General features: G+C 45.4%; 1 protein-coding gene across 3 annotated transcripts in view; it reads left to right on the top strand.

The window, feature by feature from the left end:
* Positions 1–2,305: 2,305 nt before the first annotated feature.
* Positions 2,306–13,260, top strand: part of TMEM260 (transmembrane protein 260) — a 51,192-nt gene continuing 40,237 nt past the window's right edge. For all 3 annotated transcript variants that reach the window (XM_090034264.1, XM_090034265.1, XM_090034267.1), the window contains exons 1-3: positions 2,306–2,461; positions 10,306–10,337; positions 11,092–11,243. In XM_090034264.1, the coding sequence (XP_089890390.1) occupies positions 2,359–2,461; positions 10,306–10,337; positions 11,092–11,243 (287 nt within the window). In that variant the 5' untranslated portion in view covers positions 2,306–2,358. The remainder of the gene's footprint in view (positions 2,462–10,305; positions 10,338–11,091; positions 11,244–13,260) is intronic.

Genomic DNA, 13,260 nt, shown 5'->3' on the forward strand with positions numbered 1-13,260 from the left:
GCTGTTTTGAGCCTGCTTATCATGCTGGATCCAAATACTTTGTTCCGGGTCTCCTAAATATTGAATACTTTTTCCCTGCCAGAGGTACAAAATACTGTACAAGGCAGTTAAAGAATGTTTTTCAATTTTACCCAACCTTGTCTAGTATTGCCCTGCTCTTTGATATAAGTGATTAAGATACTACTGCAGTGTCATTATGGTTTTATTCAGTCATGATTAACATTGTTGATTCCTTTTTCAAGTCAAATACAAAGAGGAAAAATGCTGCAAATAAGCCACACGTTGGATAAAAAGCCTCGCCACCAGCCTGCAATCAATGAACAAACTGACTGTGCACTTTGCTGCTAACAGTACAATTTAGCAGCTACAATGTGGACGAGAACAATGACCCCTCTCATTACCATAGTGACAATGGCTGGCGGAGGATTGCAACATATCTTTTTCTTCTCCGTGATGAACTTCAGCCAATAACATTTGAAACCTGCCAACAAGTTCAGTATGTTGAAGCTCACTTGGTGACCCGGGAGCCAAGCAGTAGTAACACATCTGAATGGAAGGCAGCTATAATTTGGTCTAATCCACTCTGCAGCCAATGTTTCTGTCCTGAAATACTGGTTCCTGCTAGCAACTTGGCTAACTTCTGTGCGTGTGTGAAGCTGCCGCTTCTTTTTCCGTCTCCCTGCATCGCACTTGCACTGGGAAGAGAGATTTCCCAAATTCCCTTAATACCCTCCTCAGTTTCAATTCGTGCCTTCTGGTTTTTGATGCCCTAAAATGATCTTGTAGCATCGACCTTCACTGTACTGCTGAGCATTTGATATACAGCATTTCAGTTATGTCACCCTTTAATCTCCTACTTTAATGAATGCAAACCTAATTTTTCCTAACGTCGCCACTTTGATGTAATCCAGAAGACTGTTTATTATCCTAGTTACCTTCTTCTATACGGTTTTCAAAGGTATTCAAAGCCTTTCATTAATCTACCTCTGTACTCCAGTTATGGCCTTGCTAGCCTTTTGAATAATCCCATAATGATTTATTTCTATGGAGGTGCATTTTATTCCCTTATCGCTACTTCTATTTGCCTTCCCTAACTCCTACCATACAGTGAGCTGGCACTGATAGCCTGCACACCATTAACTTTCGGTCTGTTGCTTAATCGGTGTTTTGTGTGGCCTTATTCATGGCTTAGATCCTTATTATTTGTATAATGCCCTAACAACACCTTCGGCTCAAAACAAATCAGAAACACAGAGCAAAATCTCTATGCAGCAGGACTACAGAGCTGCTTCTTCATCTCGTGGCACTGGCAAAACACCATTGACTTCACTTCTCTTTGGCCTGCAGCGGTGAACTGTTCCTATAACACCCGGAGCGGCACATGCCATTAAGGCCAGTGAGTTTATTTCATACCTATGGGGACTTTTTACCATCTTTGATTTTCCCTGAGCCTGATGAAGGGTGCATGAGCCCAGAAACTTGCAGCAAAAGGCTGGGTTTTTTTTTTTGCCATTTCTCAGCTGATCTAATAAAAGGTATCATCTCTGGACCACGAGTTGTAGATTCTTGCATTTCTCTGTGGAGCTGGCAATTTTGAAAGAGGAGGTAAAGAGGCACCTGGGCATACAGATTTTGGCAATGCAATGAAAGGGGACTGGGAGAGGCCTCGGAGGAAGCCTGGCCTGGAGACAGAGCTTGAGTTTTTTAGGAAAATGAGGGCGCACGAGCAGTGTCTCTGCAAGGCGGTAGGCAGGTGTTGCGGTGGGGGACCCGCGCCGCTCAGCGGTGCAGCCCTGCCGACGGGCCCGGGGGGTGTTCTCTTGCAGGGGGCGGATGGGCTGATTGGCATAGCCAAGACAGTGAGGGAGCAGGGCACAAGAGGCCAGTGACCGTATGGCCAACTCTCATGATTTTGGGGGTCGCTCTCAAAAACACCCAACACCCTGAGAGTTGGCCACACGGCAATGTTTGCCCCCACTGGCTCGGTGCCAAGGTTGCGGCGGGCACAGGCGCAGAGGGCAGGACCCATGGGCCAGCAGGGCACCATGCCACTCCTTGCCACCCCTGAGCATCCCCACTCCCCACCCCCTCCCCAGGTGGTCTCTCCCTTCACCCTCCCCCCCCCCCCTCCGTGCAGTGGTTTCTCCCGCCTGCATTACCGCGCTGCGCCGGAGGGGGCGCCCGCGGCTCGCTCCCCTGCCTCTTTCGGACGTACCAACGCACGGGGGGGGGGAGCGGCCGTTCACCCCCACTGCCCAGTATGGGGGGGTCGGAGCCCGGCGTCCCTCGCCCCCCCGCGCGGCCGGCGGCAGTGGTGCGGCCCGGCCCGACCCCGGAAGAGCGGCGCGGCGGCGGCACATGGCGGCGCGGGGAGCGGGCGCTGGGGCTGCGGCGCTGGGCGCTGCCGTGGCGGCTGTGTACGCGGCCTCGCTGCCGCCGGCCCTGCCCGGGGGAGACTCGGGTAAAGTACCCCGCTGCCCCGGGAGTGGAGAGCAGAGGAGAACTGCCGGGCGAGGGCCCGCCACGGGCTCCCCCCTCCCCTGCCTGAGCGCCCGTCTCCGGCGGGACCTGGTCCGACTCGTGCCGGGGAGCCCGGCTAGACCGGCCCGGCTCCACCCCCCGACCGGGGCTGTGCTGGGGTCAACCCCCATCCCTCGCTACCCCCCCGCTGCCGCGGGATAACGCCCCCTGCTGGGGTGGCCTGCCCCGCTATCCCGGGCTAAGCCCCCGCCTCGAGTTACCCCCACTCTGGGCTATGCTGCATTTCCCTCCCCCACGCACGCTAAACCTGGGCTAGCCTTCCCCTGTTATCCTGGGCTACCCCCCACGCCCCAACACACTCACTCTCTCTCTCTCTCTCTCTCCTGGGGTAAACCCCTATCCTGGGCTAAACTCTCCTCCTCCCCCCACTATCCTGGATTAATTTTTCCCCTGTTATCCTGGGCTCCCCCGGGATAAACCCCTATCCTGGGCTAAATTACCCCACCCCCACTATCCTGGGCTAACCTCCCCCCCATCCCATTTCATGCTAACCTGGGCCAAACCCTTATCCTGGGCTAACGCCCGCCCCCCAGGTTATCCTGGGCTAAACCCCTATCCCAGGCTACCCCTCCTTGTTGTCTCAGGCTAAGCCCCCAACCTGGGCTGACCCCTTCCTCCCCTGGGATAAGTCCTCTCCCTGTCGTGCCCCCCTGCAGCATTGCTGCCTGCCTGTCTTGCCCTTCCAGGGGTGCCGGTGGGGCGGGCGTTGGTGCCCACACCACAGCACTTCCTTAGCTCTCCTGGGCTGGGCGATGCGCCGAGCTCCTCCTGTCCCCCGGCGGAGCTGCGGGGCTTGCCCCGTGCAGGAGGGGCTGGAGGGCAGAGCGTGCCAGTCTCCTCCGTGCAGCTTCCCTTCCACAGGGGAGAACAGCTGGGCAGGGCCCTGGAGCTGTGGTGGGGTCATCCCAGGCGGGGCTTGCCTCTGGGAGAGGGGCTGGGACGTGGTGCCCGGCCATTGCGGTCCTGCATCCTGTTGTCGTTCCCTCTGCACCCCTGAGGGGTGTTTTCACAGCTGAGCCCCAAGTCCTGCTAGCTTCCTTGTGTCTGGCTTGGGGATAGTGATTTGTCTGCGTCCCGCCTGTCTGCGGGGATGAGACGCAGCCTTGCCGGGCGGCTTCGAGGCTGGCCCTGGTCTCCTACCGCTCATGCCTGGCCTCTCGCCTGCCTTTGGCTGGTGTCTGGCTGCAGTCCTGGCGGCACGATATTGAGGTTGTGTCTGCGCTAGTCTGAAGTCAGGCAGAAAGTAGGGTGGATTTGTACCTCATAAACTAACTCGGACATGCGGAGCATGAGTGTGTGTGAGCAGAGCTGGGCAGACTTCATCTGCTCTGTCCTAAAATACTGTGCTGTTCTTGCCAAACGCTGATTTGCCCTAAAAGGAGAAGCACCTCATCTCTGGAACTGAAAGCAACACCTCCCTTGAGCTCTTGGGACATCCTGTAGGTCCTGGGGTTGCTCTGGTGGCTTGAGCTTCATGCTGGTGTGACATGGGTTTAGCTGCAATTTGAGTGGTACTGTGTTATCGAGCATTGGCCTTGTTTCCTACTGATATTATGCCCTGAGCTGCTTTCTATTTCTCAGCCTCCTCCAAGAGCTTTGAGCAATTTATTCCAGTCTGAGCCTCTTGGCTGCTCCCAGTTTTGAATCCAAGCTATTTCATGTCCCTACTTAAATGGATGTTGCCATTTATTAGTGGGTGGGATTTACATGGAGGAATGAATTGTTGAATTGAAAGTGACATGGTACTATAGATTTAAAAAAACAAGATATGCATATATAAAAATACCCCCTGTTTTCAGCTGTTGTCTTTGCACAACTATCAGTGGCTTAAAGAAATCAAGGTACAGAATTTCCCGCTTAATACGCAGATGCTGTATGTTGGAGGTATTGTATAAAGGAATTGAAGGGAACGCAAACTCAGTGTATGTATAGTTACAGTAACACAGAATTGAACGGTATTTCAGATGATAGCTGTTTCATTTAAGGATGATGGGAAGTGGATGATAATTTCATAGCTTAAAAGGTGTTTTTGATGGGCTGTAACTGCACCTTTTAGTCCCCAAGTACATTAAGTACCTTGCTGCAAGTAGCAGGACGGCTTCAGGTTGTATTTATTCTTTTTGGGCGTAGAAGTAATACACCTATCATTAGAAGTGCCAGCCAACGTTGGGATCCTGTATGGTTAGACACAATATATTGCAGAATAAAAGAAAGATCCATGCCCCAGGGCACTTCCAGTTTGCACTTAAGGTCAAGATGTGGGTTTACGCTGTCATTCCATAGAGCAGCTAGTGCAGGACATGACCACGGATCCTGGTTTTCTCCAATTAAAAACAATCCCTAATTTCTGGATTAAAATAGTCACGAGAGAGAGAATTTAATCACTTCTATATATGTATACGTGGTGTTTCATTTTAATCATGAAAAAATGCTGATTTGGGGTGACTTTTTTTTAAAATCTGAAAATCGGGGATTTTTTTAAATCGGAGAACTGGGATCCCTGATGATGACTCTTGACTCCATTAAAAAGCATTTTAACTTTTTATGATAAACATCTGTCTTTTGTCTGCTCCCCTTCTCTAAACCATGCTGTTTGTTAACAAGTGGTGGTCACGATTTACAATTGATGCATGCAACCTCCTAAAATAAGTCAGGACGGGAGATGTATCTATATGAACTTAATCAGAATCGTTGCACGGAGTGGTCAGTTCTGTGGAACAGCTCTGGACATTTGCAGTGTAACAGCATGATGTAATTCGTTCTGATTAGGTCATGGGTTAAAATCTATTTAAATTCTTTGTACAGTAATTACAAGTATTGGGATAATTTTTGTTTAAAAGATGCACGCAACAGTGTCTGCCAGTCACCCCTCCAGGGTGGGTAGCGTGTATTTCTCGTTCATTTTATCCACCCATTGTCCTTTTGTTTGTATTTTTATATTGTAGGTTTCTTGGGACTGGAACTGTCTTTTGATGAATATTTGTACAGGCCCTCCCCGTGCTAGTCCTAATGCCCTTGTGCAGTGTGGGGGGCCACTGTGACACCACAAAAGCGCTGCCCTGTTTAGCAGGGTGGGTGCCCCAGATCACAGGACTTCAACAAGAAGGATGCCTTGTCGAGTTATGGGTGGGGAATGACTTATTTCACTTTGACGGGTTGTCTTTGGGTCCCTTTCTAGAGAGGTTCCCAACAGCCTGTGCATGTTAGACTCCAGGTGAGGTTATGGATAAGATGAAGTTGTAGGTAGGTGCTGGTTTTTCCTGTACTATGGTTCGCGTCTCTGGGAGACCCTGAAATGCTTGTCATGGGTGTGGGAGTGTGGTATGAGATGTGGTGGGTTCCCTCTGTTGTATGGTGGTCCCAGCTTACCTGGATGTGTTATCATCCCCTCCTTTCATCTGTCTGTCTGGTCCAGGGGCTGCTGCTAGCTGCACGAGCCGTGTTTTTCGAGGCTGTGCTTCTGGACTTCACTGAGACAGTGGATCACTTCTAGCCTTCTCGTCCTAACCTTCCGTGCAAGCTTCTACATAAAATATTTTGCACAAATGGGTCTAGAGTCTGCACTCCCATAGCTTGTCTCACTAGTAAAACTAGCAAGAACATGTCATTTCCTCAGTGGCTGAATGCGATGAGCTTCAGTGTGTCCAACCCAGAAGCTTGTCTAATACCTCTCCCACCTGTACAAGTTGGTCCCTGGCCTCACAAATCTTGCTTCTCATCAAAGCAATTGGCAAAGGGCTACAATCATGATAAACCTTTGTGCTTAAGAGGCAAAACTTTTCTTTCCATGGACAAATTCCTTTGTAGAGATTGTCCATGAGCACCTGGGTCCTAAGGCACTTAACCTTCAACCAGTCAAGCACACAGCGTCACTCTGCAGAGCACCTCTGCTGAAATCAGTGAGGCTGCGGATGTGATTCAGGGGGCCGGACTCGATCTTCCGAGGTCCCTTCCAGCCCAAATGTCTATGAAATCTAAGAAATGTATGTGCTTAAATTTCTGCTGGATGAAGGTTTAACTGCATAGGTAACTTTGAGGCAGAGGTCCCAATATTTTCAAAAATCCTTTAAAAAAAATAAATAAAAGAAAATTGTTCTTTAAGTATATTGGAACCCGAATATGTAATTGCCACAAAGGTGCATCTATTCTTTAGCTTGTGCCCAAAAGCTTGCAATTAAAGACTTTAAAATTTTTTTTGCAAAAATCTTGTCAGTCTAATAAAAGATATCACCTCTATCACCAGTTCTGATTCCTTTTGCCTCCAGACCAGCATGGCTCCAACCTGGATACTGGGCACATGGGAGACCTCTATTTTTAACTGCAACTTTTTCACATTGCTTTGCCATTACTGTTACATTCAAGAGAATAAAATTTACAGTGAATGCAAAAATATCTGTATGTGGTAAAACACCTTAAAATTAATCAACTGCCCTTGAGTTCAAAAAAGCATTTCTCTGATGTTTTACACAGTAGCTCGCTTGGGATAAGTCATGTTTTAACCACTGTCAGGTTTTTGTTTTCTTTTTCCCCCTAAAAAATTTCCTTGAGAAATCAAGTTAAGTCCCTTTTGGCCCTCTGTGTGAACCTTGTGTGAACAGACTCTTATTTGCATTATGAGTTTCAAGTAATGCCACGTCGCTCTTATTTATTTATTTATTTAAATCAAGTTTGAGTTCACCTCAATTTCATATCCATGTTACATGCTGCTGACAAGTAATGTCCAGGGATCAGCAGCATATGGCACGTGGGGCGGATCCAGCCTGTGGTGCTGGAGTGTTTTGCCTCCCAGCTGTTTGGCCCCAGCACAGATGTGGGGAAAGCCCTCCGCCACTGGCGTGCCACTGAAACCACCCAGCCCATGTTGGAGCCTGTGGGTTGTAAGAGGTTGTTGGTTTGGAGAGTATTTCATAAGTAATACCCATATCCGTCTCATTCTGCAGCTGGCTGGGGAAACTGAGGAAGACTTGAAACAGCCGTGGCTTGACTAAATTTTGCAGGAGGCGTGAATACCAGAGGCAGGATTAGAGCTCTGGTGTTCCTGGCTCCTAGTCCTACAGATCACGCATCTTTAGTAGTTTATCATGTTTGCAGTAGCACTTGCTTGGCTGTTGCATACACAGTTTCAGTTTCCAAATGGACATTTGCAGGCCCTCTGCCCATAAAATGGCTTAGAGGTTTTGATACTTAAAGCATTAAGAAAGAAGCTGGCAGTACTCTTCCCACAGCTTTTCATGGTCGCTTGAATACACATTGTCTTGTCCAGAGTATGAATCAATACCATGGTAATAGTCATCAGGATAATGGGGCATAATCTTTCTGGTCAGTAATAGGCATTTTAAACCAATGTATACCTGCATATCCTAGACAGATTCAGATAAAGTTCACTAAAGTCACTGCCCTGTTCTTGGCTTGATGCGGAAGGGTTAGGCTTTGGCTGGGGAGTAGAGCAAACTGTCAGCTGCCAGGAGTGCTTGAGCCTGGTTTTACCTGCAGTTAATGTAGCGAGTTCGAAAAGGAAGAATTCGGCGTCCTTACCCACCGGACAGGTATACAGTTATCATGGCGCTGTTAAGCTGTCAGGGAGCTGAATTCAAAGGTTTCTTTATTAGTGTGACCTTTTGCCACATGCACCATTGCACCGTAATTGCTAATTCAGATGTTCACGACGCTGCCTTCCCGAAGGCAGTGTTTTCCAGATGTTCTCTGGTTCTGAAGGTGTTTCCAAGGGAAAATGAGGGAACATCTTAGCAGATGGGGATAGGCACCATGGGTGCAGCATTTGGATCATACGACAGAGGCTTGCTGTGCCAGCCTGTCTCGCACAATGGGTGTGATGACTTATGATCCGTCTTCTCTAAATGGCTTGCCCTGGGTTTTGCACTGTGTGTTTGAGAATGCCTGAGTGTTGCCACTGAATAGCTACCCAGGGCTGGTTACCTCCTATGGAGAGCTCTAGTATTTTTCAAAACAATGAAGCTGCTGAATCTGAACTCATGGGCTCACATGTGAGGGGTGAAACAACCGTCCCGCTGAAGATGATATCAAAATTTCCATTATCCTTCAGTCAGTTGGGCCAGGATATTACCCCAGGTCCCTAAACTCACTTCCTTCCACCCCTGATTTTTAGTGCAAGACACCGAGAGATGGCAAGCCTGGCTTAGCGAGTCACAACTAGGTGTGCGTCCTACCCGGCAGCAAAAAATACTCGGTGTCTCCAAGCCACTGGCTTCCGTGGCAGGATCAAGCCCTGCCTGCTTCCCGGGCTTTGTAAAGCCTCTGAAACATGAGCGCTGCTTTGGAGCAAACGCTTCGACTTGAGGCCGAGCGAGCTGGGAATCCTGGCTTCTTTCTGTAAATCTTAAAATATGCTAAAACTTTCCTAAAATAGAGGAGCCGTAAAAATAGCAAACACTCGCAGCACAACAAAACCAGCATCTTAGAGGCTTTAATGCTAGCAGGGGCCGTCCCGTGGGCTTCTCAAATGCTTTAGATGATATCCTCAGTTTTACAGCAGAGACTAACAGGAATTGTAACTTGACTTGCATCTCTTTTCTTGATTGTTTACTGTAACTGTAAGATTCCTTTTTTCTTTAAAGACTTATACGAGTCTTATCTCTGGGTGAGTGCATGATAAATTAATCGCTTGCAGAATAAAGAGACTCCCTGTAATATACAGTTCGGCCTGTATATAGCAGCGACGCCAGTCATGCTTCATCTGTATCATCTAATTGTGGGACAGATGTCACAGATGCTAGCCCCTGAAAAATGTAGAATAGTAATAATAAGAAGGACTAATAACAGTCAGTCCAGTAAGAGAGACTGAATCTCCCCGGTTGAGAGAGGGGATAGAAATCCCCTCACTCAGAATAGCAGGTAGCAAATTATCCAAAGTGGCTCAGCTCCTGGATCGTCTGTTTAGCGATTTGAATTCTGTGACTTCTTGCGTTGTGGCCCTTGTATTTAAATGAATTTTCCTGCCTTGCATCTGCTTAGCACACACGATTGGACACTTTGAAGTAGAGCACTATAAAAATGCTAAATATTACCACTATTGTGCTGCCATAGATCATCTCAAATCGGGGGTTTTTTCCCCCTCTTTTTTTAATGCATAAAATATATAGACAAAATGTAAAATCTGAACTCTGTTACCCACGAAGGAATGGAGTTGAGTTGTGTCCACTAGCAGGTACATAGGTCACTTTTTAATTTAATTCTTTGCAGCATTAATTATATGACCTCATAGAACAGACACTCTCTTAAACACGTTGGGAAAGGCATACGTGAACGACCAGTGATTATCTTAACTCTATTTAAAAATACAAAGCTGTATTTTTTCCGTAAGAAATAACTAGGTTGCTAAGAGACAATGCAGCGTAAGCCATCCGCATGCTTTATGATGTTTTGCTTGGAAGTTATTGAATGAAGCTTTTCAAGTTTAATTTCTTTCTTTCTTTCTTTTTGTTCTTTTTTTAACGTAATGCCTCTAACTTGAATTTTTTGGGGCTATTCTTGAACATAGCCTACCTATACCTTCACTTATCTGTCCATAAAAGTCTTGTGAAAACATACAAAAGATATTTTGTTCAACGACATCAGAGGGAGAAAATATTCTTAGAAAATTTCATGCTGTTAAATCTCTACAGATTTACAGTTTTATCCAGTCAAATTAATGCAAAACCCCAATGCAAGCATTTGGATTTTGAAAACTTTGGAGGAGTGTCATTTCCTAATAGTAATTATTGGTTTTACATTATTTTTTCACAGGGGAGCTGATCACAGCCGCATATGAGCTTGGAGTAAGTATTAGTTTTATTGTTTAATCAATGCTCTCATTAACAGTTTTAGGAATTAAGGAAGTTTAATTAAGCATGGAGTAAAGTAGATTAATTTATTTTCAAACCACAGTTTTTACTAACTTATAAGTACAGCACGCGACAATTTACTTCAAGTTTTAAATCCAATTAAACTAAATTATAAAGCAAAGGCTTTACTGTATATACAGTAGCTGGCTTATTATCAACCCAAATTTTGTATAAGCTGGGGAGAATAAAATAAATCGGGTTAACAATTTTAATAAGTTTTATTATTTAATAAACTTTATTATGGTGCATGATCCCTTTAGGCAAGACCTTAGGACTGTCAGCGTGGTGGTAATCCGATAGCAGTGTGGTCTTTCAACTGCTAACCAATAAAATAGTTCAGAATCTGCTTTTTAAAAACAGCCTTTTGAATGACCCTAATATACTGTGAACCCAAACAACATGCAATTTAAGAAACGGTAATAAAATGTGTCACCTCTCTTCTGGGTGGTTCATTATTATTGGTGATGAGTGTAGGCAAAGCGACTACGGAAAATATTTGCTACGTTACAGTTGGCATAGAAAGGTAGTACTGAAAAGCTGCTGTGCAAAGCCCCCTAGATTTTGGGGCTAGACCCTTGTGTCAAGTGCCAGGGTAATCGGGGAGGGGGGGGCACGTCTCAGGATGCCATTGTCCTTTTATTTCAGTTGCATGGAAACTTTGTGATCCGTTTTCCTGATTTGTCCATAGGTTGCCCATCCTCCTGGTTACCCTTTGTTCACTCTGCTGGCCAAACTGGTAATTGGTCTGTTCCCTTTTGGCTCCATCGTGTACCGAGTAAATCTCCTCTGTGCCTTATTGGGAGCAGCTGCAGCCTCGTTGCTTTTTTACACAGTTTTCAGGTAAAGTAACGCTCATCATCAGCCTCGTTTTGTTGGTTCACTTTCACGGCCTTTCAGGAAGTCGGTGAGATGAACCAGAAGTGTGTCGTCCCCCGCAATCCCTCCCACCCCTGCCTGGCCTTCTAGCTCTCATTTTCTCCCCTGTACTTTCCGTGAACTGTAATCAGTTCATTTGGTTTAAACGAACAGGAGTTGAATCTAAATCTGACCTTGTTTCCTTCACAAAAGGATTTTTTTTTTTTTTACATTTAAAAGAAAAACACCCCACCCTCTCATCTTACAAAGGAGTGACAAGTTGTTCGGTTTCATTATCACAAATCACTCATCAGTTTAACTAACCAGAACTAATGAAGTTTGTCGTTATGTAAAGATGCAGATGGTCCGTTTGTTTAAATTAACAAGAGGAGCTTCACCTATCGGTAAACTGTAAACTTAATTGAATTGCTAGTGTTCGAGCAGAGGGGCAGCTGCCGGTCGGGCGGAGGTACCTGGGCTGTCCTCCTGCCTGTGCTATGTTCTAGTTTCAGCGCGAGTGGAGAGATGTTCTCACGGAGAATAGTTCCCGGAAGGATAATCTCAAACAGCAAGGATCAATATTGGCTGCTCCGTTTATTTTGGTGGTTTTACTGTTTTCCCCCTCCCCAACTGGAGAAATCGGGCGAGCGACCGTATCCCATCCACTTGGTCTAGACCTCTAACCCTGTAGAAAGGAAACAACTGGAATTGCTTGGGATTTGGGATATTTTATGTTAACCCCAGTTGTCTTCGGTGTGGAAGTTTCCTCTACTCTTAACCTTAGCCTGACCCATATTTGAGAGGATTATGGCAGCCGATGCAAACAGTTTCTGATTTTCATCTCTCATAGAAATAGAGTATATTTCATTCTGGAAATTATTACCAAAATCTGAAAGCATGTAGGAAATTTTTGTATGCTTTCTGAGTGCAAGCGCATAACGTAGGGCATTATAACAACCAAGGTTAGGTGGGCTAAAGCAGTTTCTCTTACCAAATGTAGCTCTCTCACCTCAGTGGAGAAATCTCTTTGGCAGACAAAATAAAATTAAATAAATGAGAAAATTAAGAGGGCCAGATCTTGTGGAGCTAAGCACCTTCAACTCCCACAGTCTTCAGTAGGAGCTGAGAACTCACAGCATTGTATTACATCAGTCCCCTCTCATTATACAAACTCTCTGACCAAAAACATAGATATTTTGACACAATGAACATAACTTAAAACTTAACATCGAATTTCTTTTTAGACACAGTATTTTTACTATACACTGAAATACTTGTGTTTTGCAGTATCAATACCTAATATTATTTCCTAGACATTGTTGTATAATAATTTATAAATAAAAATTGCATTAATCATTTTTCGTTTAATCCTAAACATAGTTGCGCTAATGTCTTCAATTAAAAGCCCCACAGTTTTAACGGGCTTTGAGTGTAGGAATTACCACTTACTATGTACAGCACCAAGCGCACGATGGCAGGGCACAATGAATAATAATAGTTGGTTTAATTACTGAAAAAGAGAGAGAGAGTACTTTTTCTTGTCCTAAATATTTCTGGTTAATTTTTATTATAAATTTTTTTCCTCCTTCCACTGTCACGAAGGGCCTATTCTAATGTTAAATTTCAGTAAATAATAACTTGGTTTGTTCAAGTTATAAACTGAAGGTAAACATTCTTTTTTCACATCCAAAAACTATTTAATTTTATTAAAGACTACAAAACTGATGCGTTAGTTCATATGGGTTTTTTTGTTGTGTTTTGTGTTACCTTTTTTGTTTTGTACTTTTAGCAAACCAGGGAATTTTATATTTAAATTTGATAGACCTGGAATCATATTTAAAACAACAGAAAAACTTGGAGAGAGAGAGAGAGTGTGTGTGTGTGTGTGTGTGTGTGTGTGTGTGTGTGTGTATTATGATGAACATCATGGGATCTGAATAATGTCAGTTGTTAAACTGCATCTTAAGGCTTTGGGTATCAAGTATCGTTCAAAATTATACTG

Source organism: Crocodylus siamensis, chromosome 2 (assembly GCF_052110815.1).
Source record: "Crocodylus siamensis isolate JL-2025a chromosome 2, ASM5211081v1, whole genome shotgun sequence".
Lineage (NCBI taxonomy): Eukaryota > Metazoa > Chordata > Crocodylia > Crocodylidae > Crocodylus > Crocodylus siamensis.